The 21060-nt window shown below is 42.0% G+C and overlaps 1 protein-coding gene across 3 annotated transcripts in view; it reads right to left on the bottom strand.

Annotated features, from left to right (window-relative positions):
* slit1a (slit homolog 1a (Drosophila)) overlaps window positions 1–21060 on the bottom strand; it is a 98235-nt gene that overhangs the window by 39699 nt on the left and 37476 nt on the right. For all 3 annotated transcript variants that reach the window (XM_059359214.1, XM_059359215.1, XM_059359216.1), the window contains exons 5-7: window positions 2911–2982; window positions 1925–1996; window positions 689–760 (exon numbers count right to left, since the gene is read on the bottom strand). In XM_059359214.1, coding sequence (XP_059215197.1) covers window positions 689–760; window positions 1925–1996; window positions 2911–2982 — 216 coding nt within the window. The remainder of the gene's footprint in view (window positions 1–688; window positions 761–1924; window positions 1997–2910; window positions 2983–21060) is intronic.

The raw sequence follows: 21060 nt of genomic DNA, 5'->3' as shown, positions 1-21060 counted from the left end.
TACTCTGCCTGAATGCATGTGAAATATAGTTTTAGTTTACCTCCAGGGAGGTAGAAAGCATTGTGTAGGCTTCCCACACATTTTTAAGGACAAAATTTTAAAACCTTCCATGACTTTTCAGGGACGCATAATAACATTTCCATTACTGAGTTGATACAAACAAGGCAGCAAATTACTTTTGTAGGTTTAAGATCAGACTGTTGTTAAAAACAACACATTTTTCAACATTTTTACAACCATCAGATGAACCATTTTCTTATGCATTGTCAAGCTAAACAGGAGAGTGACAGAATGCAACAGAACATTTGGAAAAAAAATTATAGGATGATATTGGATGATATTCTATGTAATAAAACTGCTTTTTTAACTTTTTGCATCTACACAAGTTTTATGTATATATATATATATATATATATATATATATATATATATACATAAAAGATGCAAAAAGATGCAAAAAGTTATGTCAGAAGCTACAGAAAAAAAAGCAGTTTTATTACATGGAATATCATCCATGGGAGATTACTGTCACAATTAATTTTATTACACACAACAAAATTCCCAAACTTTGAAGTATTTAACTAATTACATGACTTTTCCAGGCCTGGAAAATTAGATTTTGAAACTCCATGACTTTTTCCATGACTGTGGGAACCCTGACTGTGGTGGGTGCATCCGTGTGACTTACAAGGTTCGTAGCTTGGGCATGTGGTTGAAGCTGGAGACAGGGATGCTGCTGATGTTGTTGTTGTTCAGCGTTCTGTGAAAAAAAAAAAAACGAACACAGTCACATCCTCAGTGCAGGGGAGAAATTTTTATATTTATACTTCAAAAAGAGTTTTGTTGCGGCCGTCCTCTTCCTTTCCATCTTTTAAAATCCAACCCCCCCTCTCCTCTTTTTCTGTCTCTCTTTGTGGAATCCCATTGGGAATATAACACCTCATTCCACACAGATGGGAAGCCCTCGCGCCTCCCACGCACATGTACAGTCGTGCATGCAAATATACACATGCATACATACAAGCATGATCACAAGCACCCAACTTGTAGTTTGAGAGACATACAATACACACACAGAGTGTTGAAACCCTGGGCATCAGCTGCAGCGAGAGAATCAGGTCACTTCAATCAGCCTAATAACCCTCGACCATATTTCAAGCTGCTCCCCCCATTTAACACAACCTGTCCTCCTCCCCCATAAAACCTATAGATACCGACCCCTCCAAAACACCCCCCCCCCATCCCCTCTTACACCATTATGACAAACCTATCACTTCATCTGCAATCCATCCATGCCATGAAAGCAGCCTTTAATGGCTTTCTTTTTTTTTGTCTCCCCACCCCCTAAAAAACCCCACATGCACAACACAGTCTTTCACCATAAAAATAACAAGGCTGTCAAAGTGCCTTTGTCCCCCCCCGGCCTGGACTGTTAGTCTACATTGTTTCAGGTGGAGAGCTCTATAGAGGCCTATGATTATGATTTTTGACAAGGGATGATTAATTGAATGTTTTAAAAAATGGCATAACGTGGCCACCACTGCGCCCAGGGTGGAATGCTCACTTGAATGGGATTTTTGATCAAGATGGTTGGAAGTCCCTTGTCAGATGGCCCGCCCAGGGCTGAATAGGGTGTAGATGGAGGTGGAGGAGTGGGTGGGGTGTTAATGTGATGGAGGGGACTGCTGCTGTCAACTGTGTGGAACAATGAGTTAATGGAGCTTGGTCTCCATGATGCAGGCCCCCTCATGAGGCCCACTGGGGGTATTTTGGCATAATAACCAAGGCTGTACTAATTAAAGGTCTGCACTATGTGTGTATATTAGTTATGATTATCAGTGCAAAACAATGTCTTCATTTAACTGAGTGCTTTAATGGAATGACACAAGGTGGGGCTGCGCAAATAGCATCACTTCATACTTACAGCACTTCCAGGCCTCTCAGAGCTCTGAAGGCGCCGTCCTCGATGCAGGCGATGTGGTTTTTATCCAGCTGACTGCAGAGCACAAAGGAGAGAGAGAGAGAGAGGCTTTACACAAGACACATACACAATCTTTCTGTCTCCCTGTGGGGAAGTTGCAATCATTGATACAGTAAGTAGTACACTGATGGACTATGCTAAATCAATACTGGTATAGTCATTTCAGCTCGTGTAACCCCCAAGAAGCAAAGGGGGGACGTTGTTGATTGTTTATCTGCATCGATACGCCTCATGAATCTGTGTGTCCGTGTGTGAACGTGCATGTAATCTGGTGACGATGTAAATCACAGTTGCTATAAGCCATCTTTGGGGAGCTGTTTGTGTGTGTGAGGCAGTTAGTGAAGTCAATCAGACTCAATCCACTGAACATGCAACCACACACACACACACACACACACACACACACCAGTCCGCACATAATGTTTTACTCTTAGCGAGGGCCGTTAACTCAGCCACATAAAGACAAAATAATATGTTAAATTGCTATAATTATACTGACTCTCCTGCTGTTCACTTACAGTAGCTTTTAGTGGGATTTGCTTCTCTCTGGATAATGTTGATTCATCACTGATTCCAGCGAGTGATCAACTACCAAGAACTCAAAGAAGGGGTCGACTGATACATTTTTAATGGTCACTAAAATAATGATAGTTTGGAACAGAAAAAAGCAGATAGCTGATTAATAGAGGGCTACTTTTTTGTCTTTATTACGCATTCGCACGGAAAAGTTGAGAGCAAATATATCAAAACTGCAATCAAAAATGTTTTATTGCAAGTAAAATCAATTTGTTATTAAAATCTACTATTGTAGATGAATAACTTTTGTTTGCAATTTACAAAATTTTGTTTTAAATCCAAAAGTTTTGGTTTTTGAATACAAACAATGTCACCAAAAGTTTTCTTCTGCTGGAAAAGAGGGAGGTACTCACAGGTTTTTGATGTCTGTAGCTCCTCTGAAGGCTTTTCTGGGGATGGACTGGATGAAGTTCTCGCTCAGATCTCTGTGGAGACAATAAGTATGCATTAGTTACACATAACTTACCCTTGAGGACGGCTTGGTTCGGTTTGTCTGCTACAGCATGGTGTGTGGTCTTTAAAAAAAGTGCAATACGACCCTTTTATGGAAGCAACATGAACGCAATTTCCTATGTAAATGTTTGACTTCCAGTGTTAAAAGCATGCTTTTCAACCAGCAGAATTCACACTCTATTCAGTCACTCCCTCTTTTACCACACTCATCGGTGCAGAACAGAAAGCTAAGGGCAAATTTTTTCTCTCCAATGTGTGCCAAAACCCAGAGGTGTGGTACTGCATGGAGAGCTTTACTCACAAAAGAGTGGTTATTTTATAGTGGCTGCATTATTCAGTGTTCATTCATGCTATAATTTGTTCTCTGTGGCTTGACCATGCTCTGGCGTGAGGTGCCCGACTCACTGCCTGCACACAGACCGAACAAACAGGCAGCGGGGCGGCAACCAATGAGGGGTCCTCGCTGATGTCGAGGGCTGGTTTCATTAAGACGACTTAGCACAAAGGACATTATCTTTTACCATTAGGCTGTGTGTGTTTGTGTCCAGCGCTTGATGCTGGGTACAAATTAGGCATTTGAAAAGTGCATGTGTGTGGAAAGTAAGAGAGTGAGAGAGGGGAGGGTCAGAGAGGAGAGGAGGGAAGGAGAGTGAGTGAAACACAAGTAGCCATAGTTTTAATTAGCAGAGTCTTTTGTCTGTCGTTTAAATGGTGAGCTAACCTCATTCAGAAAGGCTCTGCCCCTGTTCTACACACACACGGCACAGGGAAACTGCCAGAGAGGCTCCTGTCCTGAGACGCACACACACGGAGGGCTCCCACAGACGTAAACAGAGTACTTATGGTCGCCCATAGAGAGAGGCTAAAGCACAACACCACAATCTATAAAACTACACAACACAACGGTTCTGCATGAGACTGATGACTTCTACTTATTTAATGTTAATGCGCACCACAGCATGCATTCCCATGACGCACACAACAAGTATCCACACTTATAAAACCCCATGGGGTAAAGTTATGAGTTCCCAAGACTCCCGCGACACATCGGTCTCACACAATGTCCCCACCAGGCAGGACCGGAGACAATGGGCCCCGGAGCACAGACATGCAAAAGGCCCCACCACCTCTCATACGCAGGAGCAAGACATAGAGACTTTGTGGTGGTTTTATCTCTTTTTTTGTTGTTTTCATCTTGTTTCAGTCGTTGTGCTTCTTTTCATGATTTTATGTCTCTTTGTTGTTATTTTGTGTCTTTTTTGGTCATTTTGTATCTCTTTATAGTCAGTTTATGTCTTTTTGAGGTGATTTTTAAAAATCTTTTGTGGTCTTTATTTTGGTGATTCGAGCCTCTTTGCAGGGAGTTTGTGTCATTTTCTTTAATTTTGTGTCACTTTGTTTTCATTTTGTGTCTATTTTGATAATTTTTTGTCTCTATTTGTAGTTAAATTTTTATCTATTGCATTCGATATTTAGGCGTTTCGTGTCTCTGGTCGTTTTGGTAATTACTTCAGTTATTAAGTGTCTCTTTGTAGTTGTTTTGTGGTCATTTTTCAACTTTTTGGTCATTATTTTAGGTGTTTTGTGGGCCTTTGTAGTCATTTTCAGTCATTCTTTTCCTTTTTTGGCGTTATTTCGATGTTATGCATCTCTCTGTAGTCATTTTGTGGTCTTTTTGCACTCCCATCCATGCCATCAGGTCATCCTTTATAGAATTTTTCTCTGAATAATTATTGCACATATGTTGTTTAAACGGGATACAAAATAGGGAAGCAAAACACACCACAGTGGTTGTGTTGTGAAATCTAGCTAATGAATGGGTGGTTGGGCCTTTATGGTGTGGCAGAAATTAAAACAGGCCAAATAAATGAATGGAATTTCTATGATTGCTTCTTGTTGTTTGAATATTACATCCAGACAACTAAGGAACTTTTACCAAAATAAAATGAATCAACATGAACAGTTCAATATATCATTGGACATGAATGCATGTGCACAGTGAAAGTACTATAGAGATGGAGCTGTATGTTGGCAGTCAACTGTAACTTGTTGGGTCTTGCCCCATCTTTACAGTATCTCCCCATTAGGAGATTAATGTGTATTTAAAATGACACAACACTATGTAAAAATGGCCATAAAATGAGCACCTTTATACTTTGGATAAACTAACAAATAAATGTCCAATTATCTTAACTGCATCACATTTCAACAGTACAGACAACAGCTTTATGTGGCTGTTATTCTTAAATCACAAAAATGCAGCGTGCATGTACAGATGTGCAAATGAAACACACACGTCGCTGGCTTGTGTTCAAAGAGAACATAAATATTCCATCTAATGGTACAATCTAATTTTATCATCTGAGGTTTCAGAGTTTTATTTCCCCTGCAGATCTGCCTAACATCTGCTTTCAGAGAGATATTCAGGCAACATAGTTAGCAGGCAATTTAAGCAATTACACAACAATAATCTATCTATTCTGTCAGTCTGCCACATTTTGCAGGATCATATCCCAAACATCAAACAACCTTCATGTCTCCTAACTAGCAAGCATGGGAGCCAGAATAGTTGTGCTCCCTCCAGCTTCTTTGTTGTTCTCTTGGCAAAACAGCCAAAGTGCAGAGTTGAAAGCTGAGTCAGTCTGGCACCCGGGCTATATTGGTGCCTCTTATCAAGGCGGCTTTATACGATAGGAATGCTTTTGGTCTACCTGGCCCTGCACTCTATCTGATAACTTATTAGTCCTCTCACCTTCTCCTCACCTTCCTGCAACACGTGGAGTTGTCATACTGCAGACGCACTGTTAATGACTTCTCCCCCTGGGCATCTGGGAAGAGAGCGTTGTATCTTTTCTGTGTGTGTCTGAATGTGTGTTCGCTCCTGTGTTACAATAAGAAATGATAACAGACTGCTTTGCTAGGACAGCATTGTTGGAGCGCCAGAAGCTATAGGTGCAAGGAGAGGAAGAAAGAGAGGGGACAGGCATGAGAAGTTGGAATGCAAGACGAGGCAGGAAGGCTCTGACAATATGAATACAATGCTATGTGTGTAAGTAGTAAAATGAAAGCTCTAGGGTAGAATCCGCACGCTAAAACCCTCATAATCCTATTAGCACGCTATAACACGATTGGCTGGAGTGATCTATATGCTCCCACTTATGTTGGTGTTTGATTGGATTAGATGCTGAGGTCGTGGGAGGTCGCTTTATAACTGTAGGCCTGTTCTGGGACAATGCATGCCCCCAAAAAAGCCCCATGACAACCCTTAATGATGCTATCTTTCGAGCCAGAAAGTCTGCCTTTCTCTCATTTACTTATATTGCCTTTCTCCCTCTGCCTGCCTCTTTCTCTCCTCTCCTCTGTCACATATAACAGAATAATCACAGTGGTCATGGTTTGGAGTCTGCAGTCTTCTGCGTCCTTTAAGGATTTATCGACGCGTTCAACTCCTACAGGAGCCAGAGCAATATTAAATTTAGCAACTCTACATTTCTGCATTTACACATTCTTAAAACGGCAAACAGGACATTTCTGTGGGAGACCATGCTGTATTTTACATAGTCTGTGGTTGCCCCTCACTGGTATTTTCTAAGCTCAGCCCCGACTGCGTTGGCTCCAAGATATTTGACATTTCTGATTAGTTTGGAAGCAGATTTCCAGGGAAGCACTGAACCCTTCAAATACAGACACGATTATGTGAGAACAGTCACCGCAACGAGGGATATTGGCCACCATGGTCTCCATCACTAAGTAATGACGATAAATCGAATGTTACAGCCCTTCAGCAAATACCTTCACAGTGCATCACTCGAGGAGCAGCCCAAACATAGTTGACAACCAAACTGGCATGGCAAGAAATGACAAGTTTCCTTCCTCTGTGTCTTTTGTTTTTCCATCAAATCATTCTGCCAATACACACTTTTTAAAATATGGGTCTGTATGTTGCCTCAGGCTTAACTAACCGCAGGGTCATGAGATTGTGAAGTATAACAGGCAACAAAGTTAGATGTGCAATATGTAATTTTCTTCCGCAAAGGGTCTCTCAGTCAAAACAATAACAAAGATGTGGCATTGCCATCACTGCAGTTTCAGTGTTCATTGTTCAGGAGGTTTTTAATTAAAATCTGCAGAGATCTTCTCCTCTCCAAAACAAATGGATTCAGTGTTTAAAAATGTTAAAAGGCTTGGATTCCTTTCCTGCACGTCTTCCCCTCTGTGTCCCCATTTCACACCATCTCTCTGCTACTATCAAATAAAGCTGTAAAATGGACAAAAAATATATTAAAAAAATAGACATTTCTTCACACCGGTGACGAGGCTGGAGCCGAGCTGCTGCAACTTGTTTTCCTGACAACTTGAGATCGAGGCATTCAATAACTAAAAACCTAGTTAGAAATGACTACAAGATTTTAAAAAGTGGATAAATGTGGCTAAAGTCTGGATAAAGTCAAAGGGGAAACGACACAATTGACAAGTTAGAAACAAAACTTTACCTTGATTAGAATTACAGATTTCTCTGGGTTTGTAAAATATTGGAAACATTAGGGATAATTTAAGTGCACAATATTAAAAATAGGCTGCGTTGTTTTAAGACACTTTCATGTGGAAATGTTCAGTACATATTATACTATCTAAGTATCAGAAGACCAGAAGCAGGAGCAAAGGTACTACCCTCGAGCCTTCACTCCACTTGCACAGCTCTGTTCAGGGTAAAAGGATTCGTGGAAACCCTCAGAGCCACGCCGCACTCTCCACTGCCCAGACTCCTTCCATGCACTCATTACAATGCTATGAAGACTATCCCGAGGCTCGGCTGCAGCCTCCAGACCCGCTCCAGGCCCACAGAGTGCTGTAATGATGTCAGACCTGCAACTTTTTTGTTTCCTTATTTCCTGCACACAGCATGCCCACCAGTCCTTTTTCATTACAGGTGTGTGAAGCGATGCCTGAGTGAGCGAAAGTGAGTGTGGCTCAGACCTGGTATGGATTTACCTTAATGCACTACATACCTCGAAGCGGGCAGTTAGTTCATTAATGTTGCCTGGCTCTCTTTAGGTGACGTTGCTCACAGTTCATTCCCATTGTAGCCCTAATGATGAGGTAACACACATGTTTTCAGGTGTGTCCTCGCTGTATGAACTAACACGCTGCGGTCAGGATTTTGAAAGTTTCACTTGTACAAACAATGGTATCGTTTAGTCAGTGTGAAGTGCTCTGACAATAAACTCAGCTACTGATATGCCTATTTAAAAGAATGCCTGCAGAGTCTATATCGGGAATAATTAGCAATGTTATCAGACATAGCTCAAGGCGCCTGGTCTGGAGATTAGCCGCATGTTGAAGGTAATGTCTGGTTCCTGTCTGATTCACATCATTAACCTCTGATCTCTATCTCAGTGCACTGCACTAATACTGTATACAACTCTCTTCTGCATGACACAAACACCTACTGTGGCTGCATAAACCATGAGATGTTAATCCTACCAATCAAAAAAGCAGCGAAAAGAGCTTAGCAGTTTTCTTTACGCCTATGGTAATCGCACTTTTTAATTCTTTAATCTTTTATTTCTGACAGCAAAAAGGAGTTCCTGAGGATGCAGCAACAGCTCAGCCACCTCAAGAACAGGCAGCCTTTTCTGGTTAAACCCCTCAGGGCTTGAGGCTCCACAGTGTGGAACTCTGTGGGTAAGCAATATACAACTTCTAATGAATAAATGAAAACATGCACATGGACACATGCACACACATGCCTACATGTGAACACTAACAACGCTTCTTTTATATCCTTTAGATTTCAAAATCTCCGCCTCTGCAGTTGGGTGACAACAGCGGTTGACACGGGGGATACTAAATTTGCCGGGATGATCTGAAGTTTTGATGTGTCGGTTTTAGAGGTTTCGCTGAGAGGAAATACATGCTTCCATTTAAGGATTTGTGTGAAAGTCTCTCCTTCATTGAGCCCCCTCACTGTTTACTGCTACCACTTTCTCTCTCCTTCTCACTCTTTGTTTGCAGTTTTCTGGTAAACTACTCAGGCATGATTTATGTCGATTGAGATAGATTTTTCTTGCTGTTTCTAAAGGTAAACTAAGGCCGATTTGTTTGCATTAACACTTCTTCAAAACCCTCATTAAATGGGAGTGTTAATTTAAAGTTTTACACTAGAGCTTGGAATGGGAAATGTTTCTCACAATACAGGCTCAACCCGTGTGATCAAGCCCAGTGGTTTCTCAACCTTTTTTATGTTAAGGACCCCTAAATTGGTCATGAACCGCACTTTTATAAGATTTTACTTCAGGGAAAATAATCTGATTGTTGGATATGATTAAGACAAAAATGACCACAGTTGACAAGGTAAGCGCAGATTGATGTGGCTGGTTTTACATTGGAGTTAGCTGAAAACCTGGTGCATCTCATGCAAATGCTAAAGGTTGTCAAATATATAAACATATCTCTGATTTGCAGAAATGTACAATGCCAGCATGTGTTCCTGGGGTGATTCTAGTATAAAACCGCTGGTAATGTGGCATACTAATGCACAAGAGAGGATATCTTTAGATGATTTTATAGTGCTGTTGCATTTCAAAAGCAAAGAAAATGACCTGGAAGTGCTGGATAGAAACTCTCAACATTTTATCCCAGTTGTGCGGACATGCAGAGTTTTCCTGTTACTGCCTCTACAGCCTCTAAACCTTATTTCATCCCTCTGTCTCTTCAGTCCATCTCTGATTACATCGTACTTTTACACATTTAGAGATCATTATAGAGGCAAGCTATGAAAACATTTTATCCCCTCTTAAAAAGATCATATCCAGTGAAAAAAAGCTCAATTTCACCTCCATTTGTGCCCGATTAGATTTCAAGACGGTAAATAACTGCTGATCCTGAAAAGAGGTGCCTGTATGCTGCTTGTACGTATCTAAAACAGAGTGTTTGTTTTTCTGATTTCTGGACTGGATTGCATGATAAGAAAATGTTTATCCTTGCCAAATGCTCTTAATTTCATTCTTCCATTAAAAGAGGGAGAAAAGGACAGAAAGACAGAGGGGGAATGTGTCTGATTACTTACTCATTAAGAGAGTTAATGAGGTGTGTGAGGGCTGTTAAAAGAATGGCCGTGCGCTGCCACTAACTGCTAACTACTTTCTTCCTCCCCGCACGGTAAAAACCCACAAGTAGACACACACATAAACAACCACAGACATAAACTGGTAGCTTTCAGAGTGAAGTGGCCGAACATGGAAATGTATCAAAAAATGACTCAAGAGCCTGCAAATAAAAGGAGCAATACATTCAAATAAACAAACCAAACATGCACAAATTGTTTGTTTATGTCCACAGCCACAAGTTATCCAAATCTGAGCAGTGATTCCTAAATTGTTAGTACTTAAGCAGCAGCTTTACCGAAATCAAACAAATCAGACTTATCACAAAAATTGATCTATTTGCATCAGGGATTTTTTTTAGAACGAAGGAGGGAAAAACACATTTTCAAGCATATCCATGTTTGTGTGGACTAGGCCTTAGAAACTTCAGATACTGTGAGTAACTTTAAACACACGTGACTTGACTAAAATCAACTTGACTTGGACTGATTATAATTGACAAGACACAAGTTTGACTTGCTCTAAAACAGCTCAGTGACTTGATGTCAGTGGACAGGAGCAAGCAGGGGAAGAAGGGAGGTAATGATTGGACCTAGTGCAGAAATGGAGCCATTAAACCTGTCACCGGAGAAGCTACAGCTGATGCAGCCAACCAAGTGAGGCTGCAACAAACCATAAGAAAACAATGACAGGAAAAAAAGGAAGGCAAGGTTTGGAAGGAAGAGTGGAGAGGTATCCCTCGATAGACGCCATTTATGAGTTTTAAAAAGGTTTTGAGTGCATAAAAGCCCCTTTTAAGTAACAAAAAAGGAAAAATGTGGCAATGTTAACATGCTGCATTTATGTGTAGCAGACAACGAACCCGCAGTGTCAGGCAGATGAAAAAAGAGGGAAGGTGCTAAGAGTGGGGGATAACATAAAGAGAATGAGGTGAGAAGGAGTATGGATTGAGGCTGCAGGGCCTTTGGGTGCTTGCCAAAACACAAGTATGTATGTGTGTGTGTGTATTTGTGTGGCCCGGAGAGAGTGACTGAGTGTTTCTGTGTGCGGTCAAGAGTATCTGCGCCTTCCTTTTCCCCCCATGCCCCCCCTCTTCTCAACCTTCTCTCTCCACACCTTCACATTATGCTTTCTCTCTCGCTAAAATAAATGATAAACATGCCTCGTAGCTGTGTCTCCCTTCACTTTCTCTCTCTCCTGTCTGCCCTAAATGATTTGTACCTCCACGCAGAGCAATCTGGACAAGGCAGCCAGACACCAGCACCACTATCATCATCATGATTACCATTATCATCTGGAGGTCAAAACACAGTCTTAAAAATAAAATCCTTCATTCATGTTCACACAAATTATCATGCACAGATATAGGACATGCAAGCACGCAGCATGTGTAAGGTGTTTCTCTAGTCCCTTTGTGGCAGAGATGAGAGCTGGATGTAGCTCAGTGGGAGGAGAACTTGATAAGCTGGGAAGGAGAAACTGATGCTTTTATAAAGAGAGGAATAAATAGGTTGCTTTAGGAATACTCTCACACTAAAACCCAAGAGAGAAAGTCTCTCTGTCTTCCTTCTGGGCCTAAAAATAGGCTCTACAAAGGATCCTAATGAAAAACAAACACTGCACTAATACCAAATGCAGCATAATTCAATAGCATCTTTTTCTTTGTAGATTTCTTTTGAGCGCTAATGTCAACACAAGTCCACCAAAACTAGTTCAAACAGCCAGGGAAAATGTGCGTGTCACTCCACTTTCTCTCCTCTGCAGTGTCGCTTTCTGTATTTGTTCATATGGACTTCAGGAAATAAGTCATCAAGCAGCATTATCTCATTTCCAACAGACCCCATGGACTGTCGCAGCAGAGCCCTCATTTATATATTTAACCCCCTAATGTTTCGCTTCTATACGCGCTGAAAGAGGGAAAAGGAGGCCATGTGGACGCATCTGGAGAGGGTTTGTGATTTATTCTGATGTTGAAAAATACAGCTAGCATAACACCCTCTGTCTCCCTCATTTCTCTCGCTCTCATAATACACACACATCCACAAACTGTCTCTTTTTCGATGGGACCTAAAGGGGATTTCATGGATGGACTCCATTCTAATCATCTACAGCTCACCAACCAATGAGAAACACACAGTGCTCCCAGACTGGAACACTCAACAACCACCAAGAGAAAACACAATGTCAGTGGAACTTATCAAGCCCACATGAGGGTTGACAGACCAGACACACACACACACACACACACACACACACACACAGAACCAAGACAGAGCTAGTTTAAATGCTGCCCACATCTCTTCTTTCACTGTAAGTGATTCATGATGTCTATGTGTGTTTGTAGGCTTAAAAATCCCATATGAGCGCATACATTTGGCCGTGTGCTTTGCTGCCACCCGTGAAGCAAATGAAAGAGTTAACATGGCGAAGAAAGAAGGGAGAAAATCTATCCTTTCTCCCAGCTCGCCATTCACCCTAATTTCCCCCCACCATTATGTCTACTTGTGTTTCTGAGTGTGTCCAAGCCTTTCATTGGCAGTCAAGCTGAGTGATGGAGCAGTGCTGAGCGGCATCGATCATGACAAACGCTTACAGGCGCTATCAACTGACGGCGGGGTGTACGATAGCGCATCTTTGCACAGGGATACGGCCAAGCCCCGTCCATCCATCAAGCTGTCTACCTGCTGGACAATAGAAGAAAAGTGTGAGAAGAACAGAGAGGAAAGGAGGGGAGGGTGAGGGAAAACATACCTCTCAACAGGTCCATTATAGCTGCTATTACCTATCCCTACGTTAGCCAGCGGGATCACACCAAGCCAGAAATAATCATCTCCATCTCTGAGAATAGCCTGGGAATCATTTTACTGATGTTTTGGATTGGACTGATGTTTTACACATAGTCGGTACAGGAGTAAAAGGGAAGGAGACAGCCATTTAGAAAGACAACAAAGCCAATCTGGGTGGCTGCTCACATTCTCACACACACATGCACACTGTGTGGTCATACTAAAGTAGTTAAAGATGCCTCTTTGTGAACGGCTGGCTACCTAGAAAGTGGAAAACTGATCCTGTAGATCGGATGACAGCTTTTCCTGGAAGAGCTGTTCTGAGGTCAGTGTTATTGAGCCGCTGGGATGACAGATCCACCACACCTAACCATAGGCTGCTGATACCAGATCACAGGACTGTCACTAAGACACACACAGTCAGGAGCTATTTCAATCAACACGTAAACTGAACACACTTCCAAGACACTTAATCGACTCCATGCACTTCGTAGAGGTGCAGAGTTGCATCAAGACACAAAGGGAGAAAGAGAGTAAGTAGAAAAAAAACATGAAACATAGGGAGAGGGAGACTTGATGACTGCTGACCAAAATGAACCCCTGCATAGATCATCTTCTCGTTTCCTTTGCCTTCTTCTCACCGAGGAACTCACTGTAATTGAGAGTGAAACCTCCAAGTCATTACTTTAAGCTTTCCCAGTTGCCATCACACATGGAAAGTATCAGAGGAGGAGAGGAGAGGAGAGGAGAGGAGAGGAGAGGAGAGGAGAGGAGAGGAGAGGAGAGGAGAGGAGAGGACTGAGCCAGAGGGAAGGTGAGGAGAGCAGCTACCTTTATATCGTGCCTGCTCTCCCTCCAAATCCCTCTGAAAGCTAAACTCAAAAACAGCCCAAAGGTACCTGCCTAGATATACACAGTCAAGGACATCTACTCTAAATAGAGGAACTCATTAAAGGAAAAAAATGTATAATGTCCCTTCAACTTTTCTTGTTATTGTTGGATTACTTCTCTAAACTTTTAAAATAGTTTCTCTTTCCTATTATATTTTCTGTACGTGCATTGACATATACTTATATGTATGCATCATTTTGCTTTGGGGAGAAAAAGGCCACACTGCACTGAGTGGGAGATTTAGTTGTCCCATAGCACAGAAGACAGAGGAGAAGTGATAGAGCAATAATGGCTGCAGGCTCTTCCTCTGTTTGCCCATACCGCCCCCTGCTCACCATGATGTATGAGACAGGTGCACTGTGGCTGATGTCAAGTCAACAATTCACCCCGAGCATGTATCACCTTATCTTTAACAGGACACACTTGCATGCATACAAACACAACCTCCAAGGCATGCTCACACATACGTACATCGCTTTCACTCCTACACACACACACACACACACACACACACATTGTCTTAATGCAGCAAGACAGCAATGTAATCAGCAGTAAGTCAGGCCTCTTGTCCCCGTATCTCTGCACTCAGTGCTGCACAAATTACACAATCTAGGTGAGAAGTGGTTAGCTGTAGACAAGAGCAGTTGCTGCGCACACCACTTCGTCACAACCAGACAGTCGAATTACACTTGTGTGTCACCGTATACGCCAGTTGCCATAGGTTCCTGCAGTGTAGGAACTGATTTATCGGCAACCGTCAGATTTCACCTGTTGATAGCACCGCTGAAACACTGTATGGATATATCATACATTATCAGGTTATATCATCATTTAACTGTTCAAAAAAGTAACTTTCTGCATTCTTACATTTACTAAGGACTTTAATATTAAATATTTGACAAAAAGAATTCACTTAATTGATTATTTTGTTGTTGCCAATTTGTTGTTGTTTTTTTGCGTTTGAGCAATCCTGTCAACTCTGATTCATTTTGTGATTTTATAGAAGGCAAAAGAAGGAAGTCAAAAAATGTTTTGACTGGTGGTGTTACTGGAAAGGAAATACAAACTAAGGCTTTCTTTGACATGTTTCTTCACCTTCAATCTACAGCAGCATCCGGAAAATAAGCAGCCTAGGCTGACTAATTTGTGACAGATTTCCTGGTCACAATGCAGCATCTCTGTAACTACCTTCACCCTGTGATTTTACATGTCCAAGCAGTCAAAAACCAGCTATGCCAGCAGCTACTTGTGCAGGCTCCATTGCTACATGTTATTCAGATGGCTAAAACCTTTGCAGCAGCTGAGGGTGTGTGCAGAGAACAAGACGGTCTTAGAATGAGAGAAAACACCACTGATGCCCACAACAATACCGAATACCAAAGCATCATCCAGCCCATCCTCACATACTACTCCTCCTGCTACATGCTAACTGTCACCAACCGGGCCAAACTCACACACATCACCAACACTGCTGCCAAAATGATCGGACTCCCAACACCCAGTCTCACAGAACTGAACAACAGGGCCATCTCACGCATTGCAACCACAATAGAACAGGACATTACACATCCACTCAACCAGTACCTCACCCCACTGCCTTCCGGTCGGAGGTACAGAACTATAAGGTGTAAAAAGGCTCGCCTTGGAAAAAGCCCGAACCCTGCAGCCATTGCTGCTGTAAACAAAAGAGCGCGATGAGCACAGCTGGATGTGAATCTAATTGAATCTAATCTAACATGTGGACTCAAAACAATCTGGATGAGAATTAAACTGTTGGCCTTAGATTTGTTATTCATTGTGTGTGCTCAGGAGTACTAAGGGATTTTGCATCTCCATCTGCCTGACCAGACTGCACCACTCATCTCAGACAGCCTGTTACATAAGTAAAGAGGTAAAGGTTAACCACTGGTCAGCTAGCACAGTCGGTTTGTGTGTGTGTGTGTGTGTGTGTGAACAGGTTTGAGGAGGCAGCATTTCCTTCCTGTGACAGGTGTGTGTACGTGTCAGGGGTCAGTAAAGGCATTCATGAAGCGATGAATAAATAACTGCAGGGACTCTGAGACTATGGAAATCTTCTCATGAATATTACATGAGGCTGTCAGGAAGGCAAACGGATACTTACTCTGGTGCCAGTGCTTACACACAAACAACTTAAACTACAACTATGTTTTTAATTCCAATATTTGATGTTTGCCTCCAACTGATGAGCCCAGAACTATAGAATCCATTTTTTTTTATTTATCTGTTTAATGTTTATCTTAAGATGTATCTGTGTGCTTCAAATAAATGTGTACCTTTTTTTGATAATTAATCTTCGGTTGCAACAACTTATATCTCTACATATATTCCACTGATTCCTTGAAGTAATTTTGTTTAACTAAAGCAAGAATTTGGTGTGATGCTCCATTGTCGGATACATACTTTTGTGTGGCAACGGCAACCCGAATTTCATTTGAAAAAACTGAGACTTCAAGTTAAAAAAAATGCAGTGAAATTGAATGAAAGCCTCTGGGCTTTCATTTTCTGCCACTCTTTCACTTTCTATCAGTGCTCTTAATTAACTTCACTGCATAAAGAAAGTAATTCCACCAGAGCTAACGGCCCAATTCTTTTCAGATTCAATTTCACTCAGGCAGCAAGTCAAAACCCAACTCTAGACAACGTGTGTGTGTCTGTGAGTGTGTGTGTAATCCTAATGTCGGGATGGGTTCTCAGTCCAAACTGGAGGTGCAAGGCCAGAAATTGCAGAGGTGCTGGTTGCTAGGAGACAAAAGGTACCCAGCTGGAATTGTGACTAAGCCTTGAGGGTAGTGTGTGTGTGTGTGTGTGTGTGTGTGTGTGTGTGTGTGTGTGTGTGTGTGTGTGTGTGTGTTTGCAAGCATGCACATTTGTATGTGTGTGTGTTCTGTTTGTGAGAGCAAGACTGAGGCTGGCAGAGGAAGAAGAGGACAATAGAGTTGGTCCCAGCTGTGCTGCAGTGGGTGGGAGTCGTCCTGAGAAAAAGAGCTGAACAATGGACATCAGTGACTGCTCTGGATGTTTACTCTGTCCTCCACACTGTGTTGGAATACCCTCATCCTCCCACACTGACAGCCAACATACAATGTAGGCAGGGGAGTCAGTGAAGCAAACCTTACAACCACCACATAATGACAGACAAAGACAACAATTTCAGCTCGTGGATGTAGATGATCTGCTCCTCCAACCGACAAGACGTTTACAATTATTCCTTAATAGTATTATGGCAGACCTCAATGCAAACAGTTTTCATTGGAACTACTTCTTTGGTGAAAGTAGTTCCATGAAAATTGTTCACAGAGAGTCCTGTGGAGTATCCAGCATAACCACGACAGTGTTTCTGGAAAGACACGTTGCCCTTATGTAATTTTTCAAAGCTTTGACTCCCAAAATACAACTCATTTCTCCTCTTTTGTATTTGGTTGGCAACACAAACCTAAGATGAGAGGTTCATTCATGGTCCATATAGTGTAAGTGGGAAATTATTATCATTATTTTTTATTCAACTGTCCCTTTAAATGTGCGATATGTAATTTTCTGCTGCTAGTGGTCATTATGTAAAACAATAACAAAAAATGGAGCAATGCTGTCATTGCAGACAGTTAGAATTCCTTCAGTGTTCAGGAGATTGCAAGAGCAGAACTATCAGCAGAGGTCTCACACACAAAAGAACCAGGTGATTCAAACCAGTAAAAACTAAAAGCAGTTACAAATTAAAAATCACAGACCCAGACCCACGTCAGCAGAGGGACTGCTAACCAAGCTGCTGCCAACATATGCTCAGCTTGTTTCTCTGATAACTTGAGATCCAGACATACAGGAGGTTTTTAGTGGGAGCCAAATTATCAACAAGGGTCTCCTCCTCTCCAAAACAAATGGAACTAGTGATTTGAACAGCTAAAAATGTTGAATAAGGCAGTTTCACATTAAAAATATGTGTTTCTCTGATTCTGTTCGGGACGCTGTTGGGGGAGCTGGAGCTGGGCCGCCACAAACATCTTAAGAAAACTTATACTGAGTGTATATTGACTAAATTCCTTATTCTGGTTAAAACAACAACAAGATCAAGACATAGGTCTGGTTGTTTTTATGAAATGCTACTATACGTTTAAACTTTCCTCAAATGGTTAACAGAGGGTCTACCTGCCTCTCCTGTTGGAAGCGCAATTTTTGGCCTTGAGGTGTGTTCATTAATGAGTAAGTCGCCTGGAGCAGCAGATGTGATCTGCAATGACCAGGAGATAAAGATGAGGCCTGAGAAGACTGAGCTTTCAGGGTTAATGAACCCTTGCAGAGGTGCAGCCATAGGCGTGGATTATTACTTCAAGGGCCAAGCACGCACGCACACACACACACACACACACACACACACACACACACAGACTAATGCTGAAGCGTCTCTTTGTCTACTTAACTGTACTCCAAGTTGAATCAATAAAATATCTTGAGCACTTCAAAGGTGCATTCCAACATAATCGTTATAAGTCATCTTGACAACAGCGTTGAAAGATAAATACATCATTGAATGAAGGAAACAGTATTTCCTTTTTCTCACAGATAAAGTCCAACACAATTGGGGCTGAAGCAAATCCATCATCACCCAGCAGCATTAGCATAAAGACTGATTACTCCCCAGAGCTGCCAGTCGTCTGTGTGGAGTAATGAATGCATGCCAGTACAGTTAGCATACTGTCGCTAGCCAGATGAGGCCAATACCTTTAGATAATTTACTGAAACAATGACAGCTATGATGGATAAGTGGGAATACAATGGTGTTTTGTTCCATATGTGTGAACACTGAATCGAGCCCATTGGTTTGAGTTGAACTAACATGCCACCACGCTTGCTTGTGTAATCACGTCTCTGACAGCATGCATCTTTGTGTGTTCTTGAAAGCAACTTCTGGTTAATTTTATTGCTATAAGTTCTGCATGGATGACGATGCATAGCCCGGGGCTGAGAGCTTGCATATTTGCGGCTCTGTGTGTGTGTGTGTGTGTGTGTGTGTGTGTGTGTGTGTGTGTGTGTGTATTAGAGGGACTGGTAGCCCCTGAGGAAGCTGTGTGTCACAAAGCCAGCCTGGCACTCGCTAGAGGACCAACTGCCAGAGCAAGGGGCATGAAATTAAAACTCACCACCCAGGAAAAAAAGGGAGAGGAAAGTCAGAGGGAGGAGGAGGAGGAGGGGGAGGGTAGAAGAGTGGTGGAGGAGAAACAAAGGATAATAAAGATGCAGGGGAGGACAGGACATAATAGCCTGGCAGTATAAAATCACCCAAGTCAAATAAGAAACAAAAGAAATTTGCAAAGGCAGAGCACATTTCCAAATGTGCTCTGCATTAATGATGCCTGCCCTTCTGTACCATATCTGCATGAAGGGGGAAAAAGGATCCGACAAAAAGCAAATGCTGCAACTATCAAAAAAACCACAAGAAAGGCTGTCAACTGTTCAGAGAAAAAGTGCTGCTGACCCTCAGAACTTCAAACCATATATCATCATATGTGTTGACTTGCCTTGTTGCCAGACATACATTTGGTTTGTGTTTCTTCAGATGGCAATAGATCACCCCACACTGGTCTAGACCTCATCAACACTGAGGCTCTGCACAGATCTGGCACCTACACACACACACACACACACACACACACAACGCTGTCTGCCTATGTAGGCGTCCTCTCTACCATTTTCAACTCTGACCTCCAGAAGGAACAGGAGGCCTCAAGAGGCTATGATGGATATGCCAGGGACTGCGTGTGTGTGTGTGTGTGTGTGTGTGTGTGTGTGAGTGAGTGTGTGTAACTACACATTTGTATGCTTACCTGACAATGCTACATCCTGTAGCTGAACTTTGCTATTTATTTTCTTTGGTGTATTTTACTGCTCTGTGCAAATCGTCCCCCCAGCTACCCAGCATACTGGTGCACAGAAGGTGTTTATAGAGAAAATAATACACATACATGCACATGGAACAGCAGACACACACACTAGTGGGAACAGCCAAGCGGATGTCCTCTCTCCGAGGTTCCTAACTCACCCTAGCCATGACCTTTCACCCCAGCTCTGTGAGTCAGGCTGGGAGGGCCCTGAGCGTGACCGATCCATTAGACTCCTCTGACAAGGATGAGAATGACATCTGAACCCCCAGAGGCAGGGGAGGAAGGAAGACAACGAACAGAAGGAGGGCTGAGGGGAAGGTACCTCCTATTTGAGCAATCATATATAAGAAAATGCCTTATTACTCAAGTTAAAGTAAAAACCAAGTTTGTTTGTTTTTAGTCTGAAAAACTTGCAAGAAAATTTTGATATATTATTTTGCATTCTTATGATAGTTTCTGCAATCCTGCGTAACATTCTTTTGAAGGACAAAATATTTCCAAAGACCTTGATTTCAGTAGATTTCCACCTGCCGAATATATGTTTGACCAATAAAAGCCTTGGTTCCAACTGATGTCACACCTCCAGGTTGCTAGCTAGCTAGCTTGCTGTGAAATTGGGGAAATGACCGGATAATCAGATATTTGGTTTTTCAACATCCAATACTGTACAACAAACCCAGCAAAAACTACTTCAACAACCAAACAAAGAACAATATATGGCCTGAGTTTGTCAATAAGCTGGGATATGGTAAAGATGCTAATGTAGCTGACGTTAACTACAAAACATAGAAACTCAGTCCCCAAATTCTATGCTAATGCTAGCTGTAATGGCTAGCCTCGATCTGTGACCAACAAATAACACATAATGCTAGCAAGTGCATCTCAGTTTCATTGTTACCTTCATCGTACCTCAGCTGCCAGGCAAGTTTAAACCAAGTACTGTAACTTCTCTGTCTGTGTTTCTGTTTCTGTTGTGTGGAGCCATAAATGGAACACAGAAAGCAGATAATTGGCACCGGATGCATAGTTGTCATGCGCATTTGCATGTGGATTTTTCAGATCTTTTTTCTCTTAATTTTATAGAGAGTGAAAAGGGAACCCTACAGGAAAGGGCTAGGAGCTGGATTCAAACCTGGTCCAATATTAATTTGGCATGGGATAATACTCTCTGTCTTTCCTTAAAAATATTTTGCTTAACTACTGTACTAGCGAGTGTGGATATTGTATTAACATATGGTTTTGAAAAAGTATCAATACCTTTGACAACTTCAGCCGCACTGCATTTTAGCATCACACTGGTGAGAAGCAGCTTTAAATCTTTGACACAAACATTTCTATTGTCTTGTGATGGACAAGAAAGTTTGTTTCTGATT

The sequence above is a fragment of the Centropristis striata genome, chromosome 20 (genome assembly GCF_030273125.1).
Source record: "Centropristis striata isolate RG_2023a ecotype Rhode Island chromosome 20, C.striata_1.0, whole genome shotgun sequence".
Taxonomy (NCBI): domain Eukaryota; kingdom Metazoa; phylum Chordata; class Actinopteri; order Perciformes; family Serranidae; genus Centropristis; species Centropristis striata.
The sequence above is the reverse complement of the archived record's forward strand: the minus strand, read 5'-3'. Positions and strand labels throughout refer to the sequence as shown.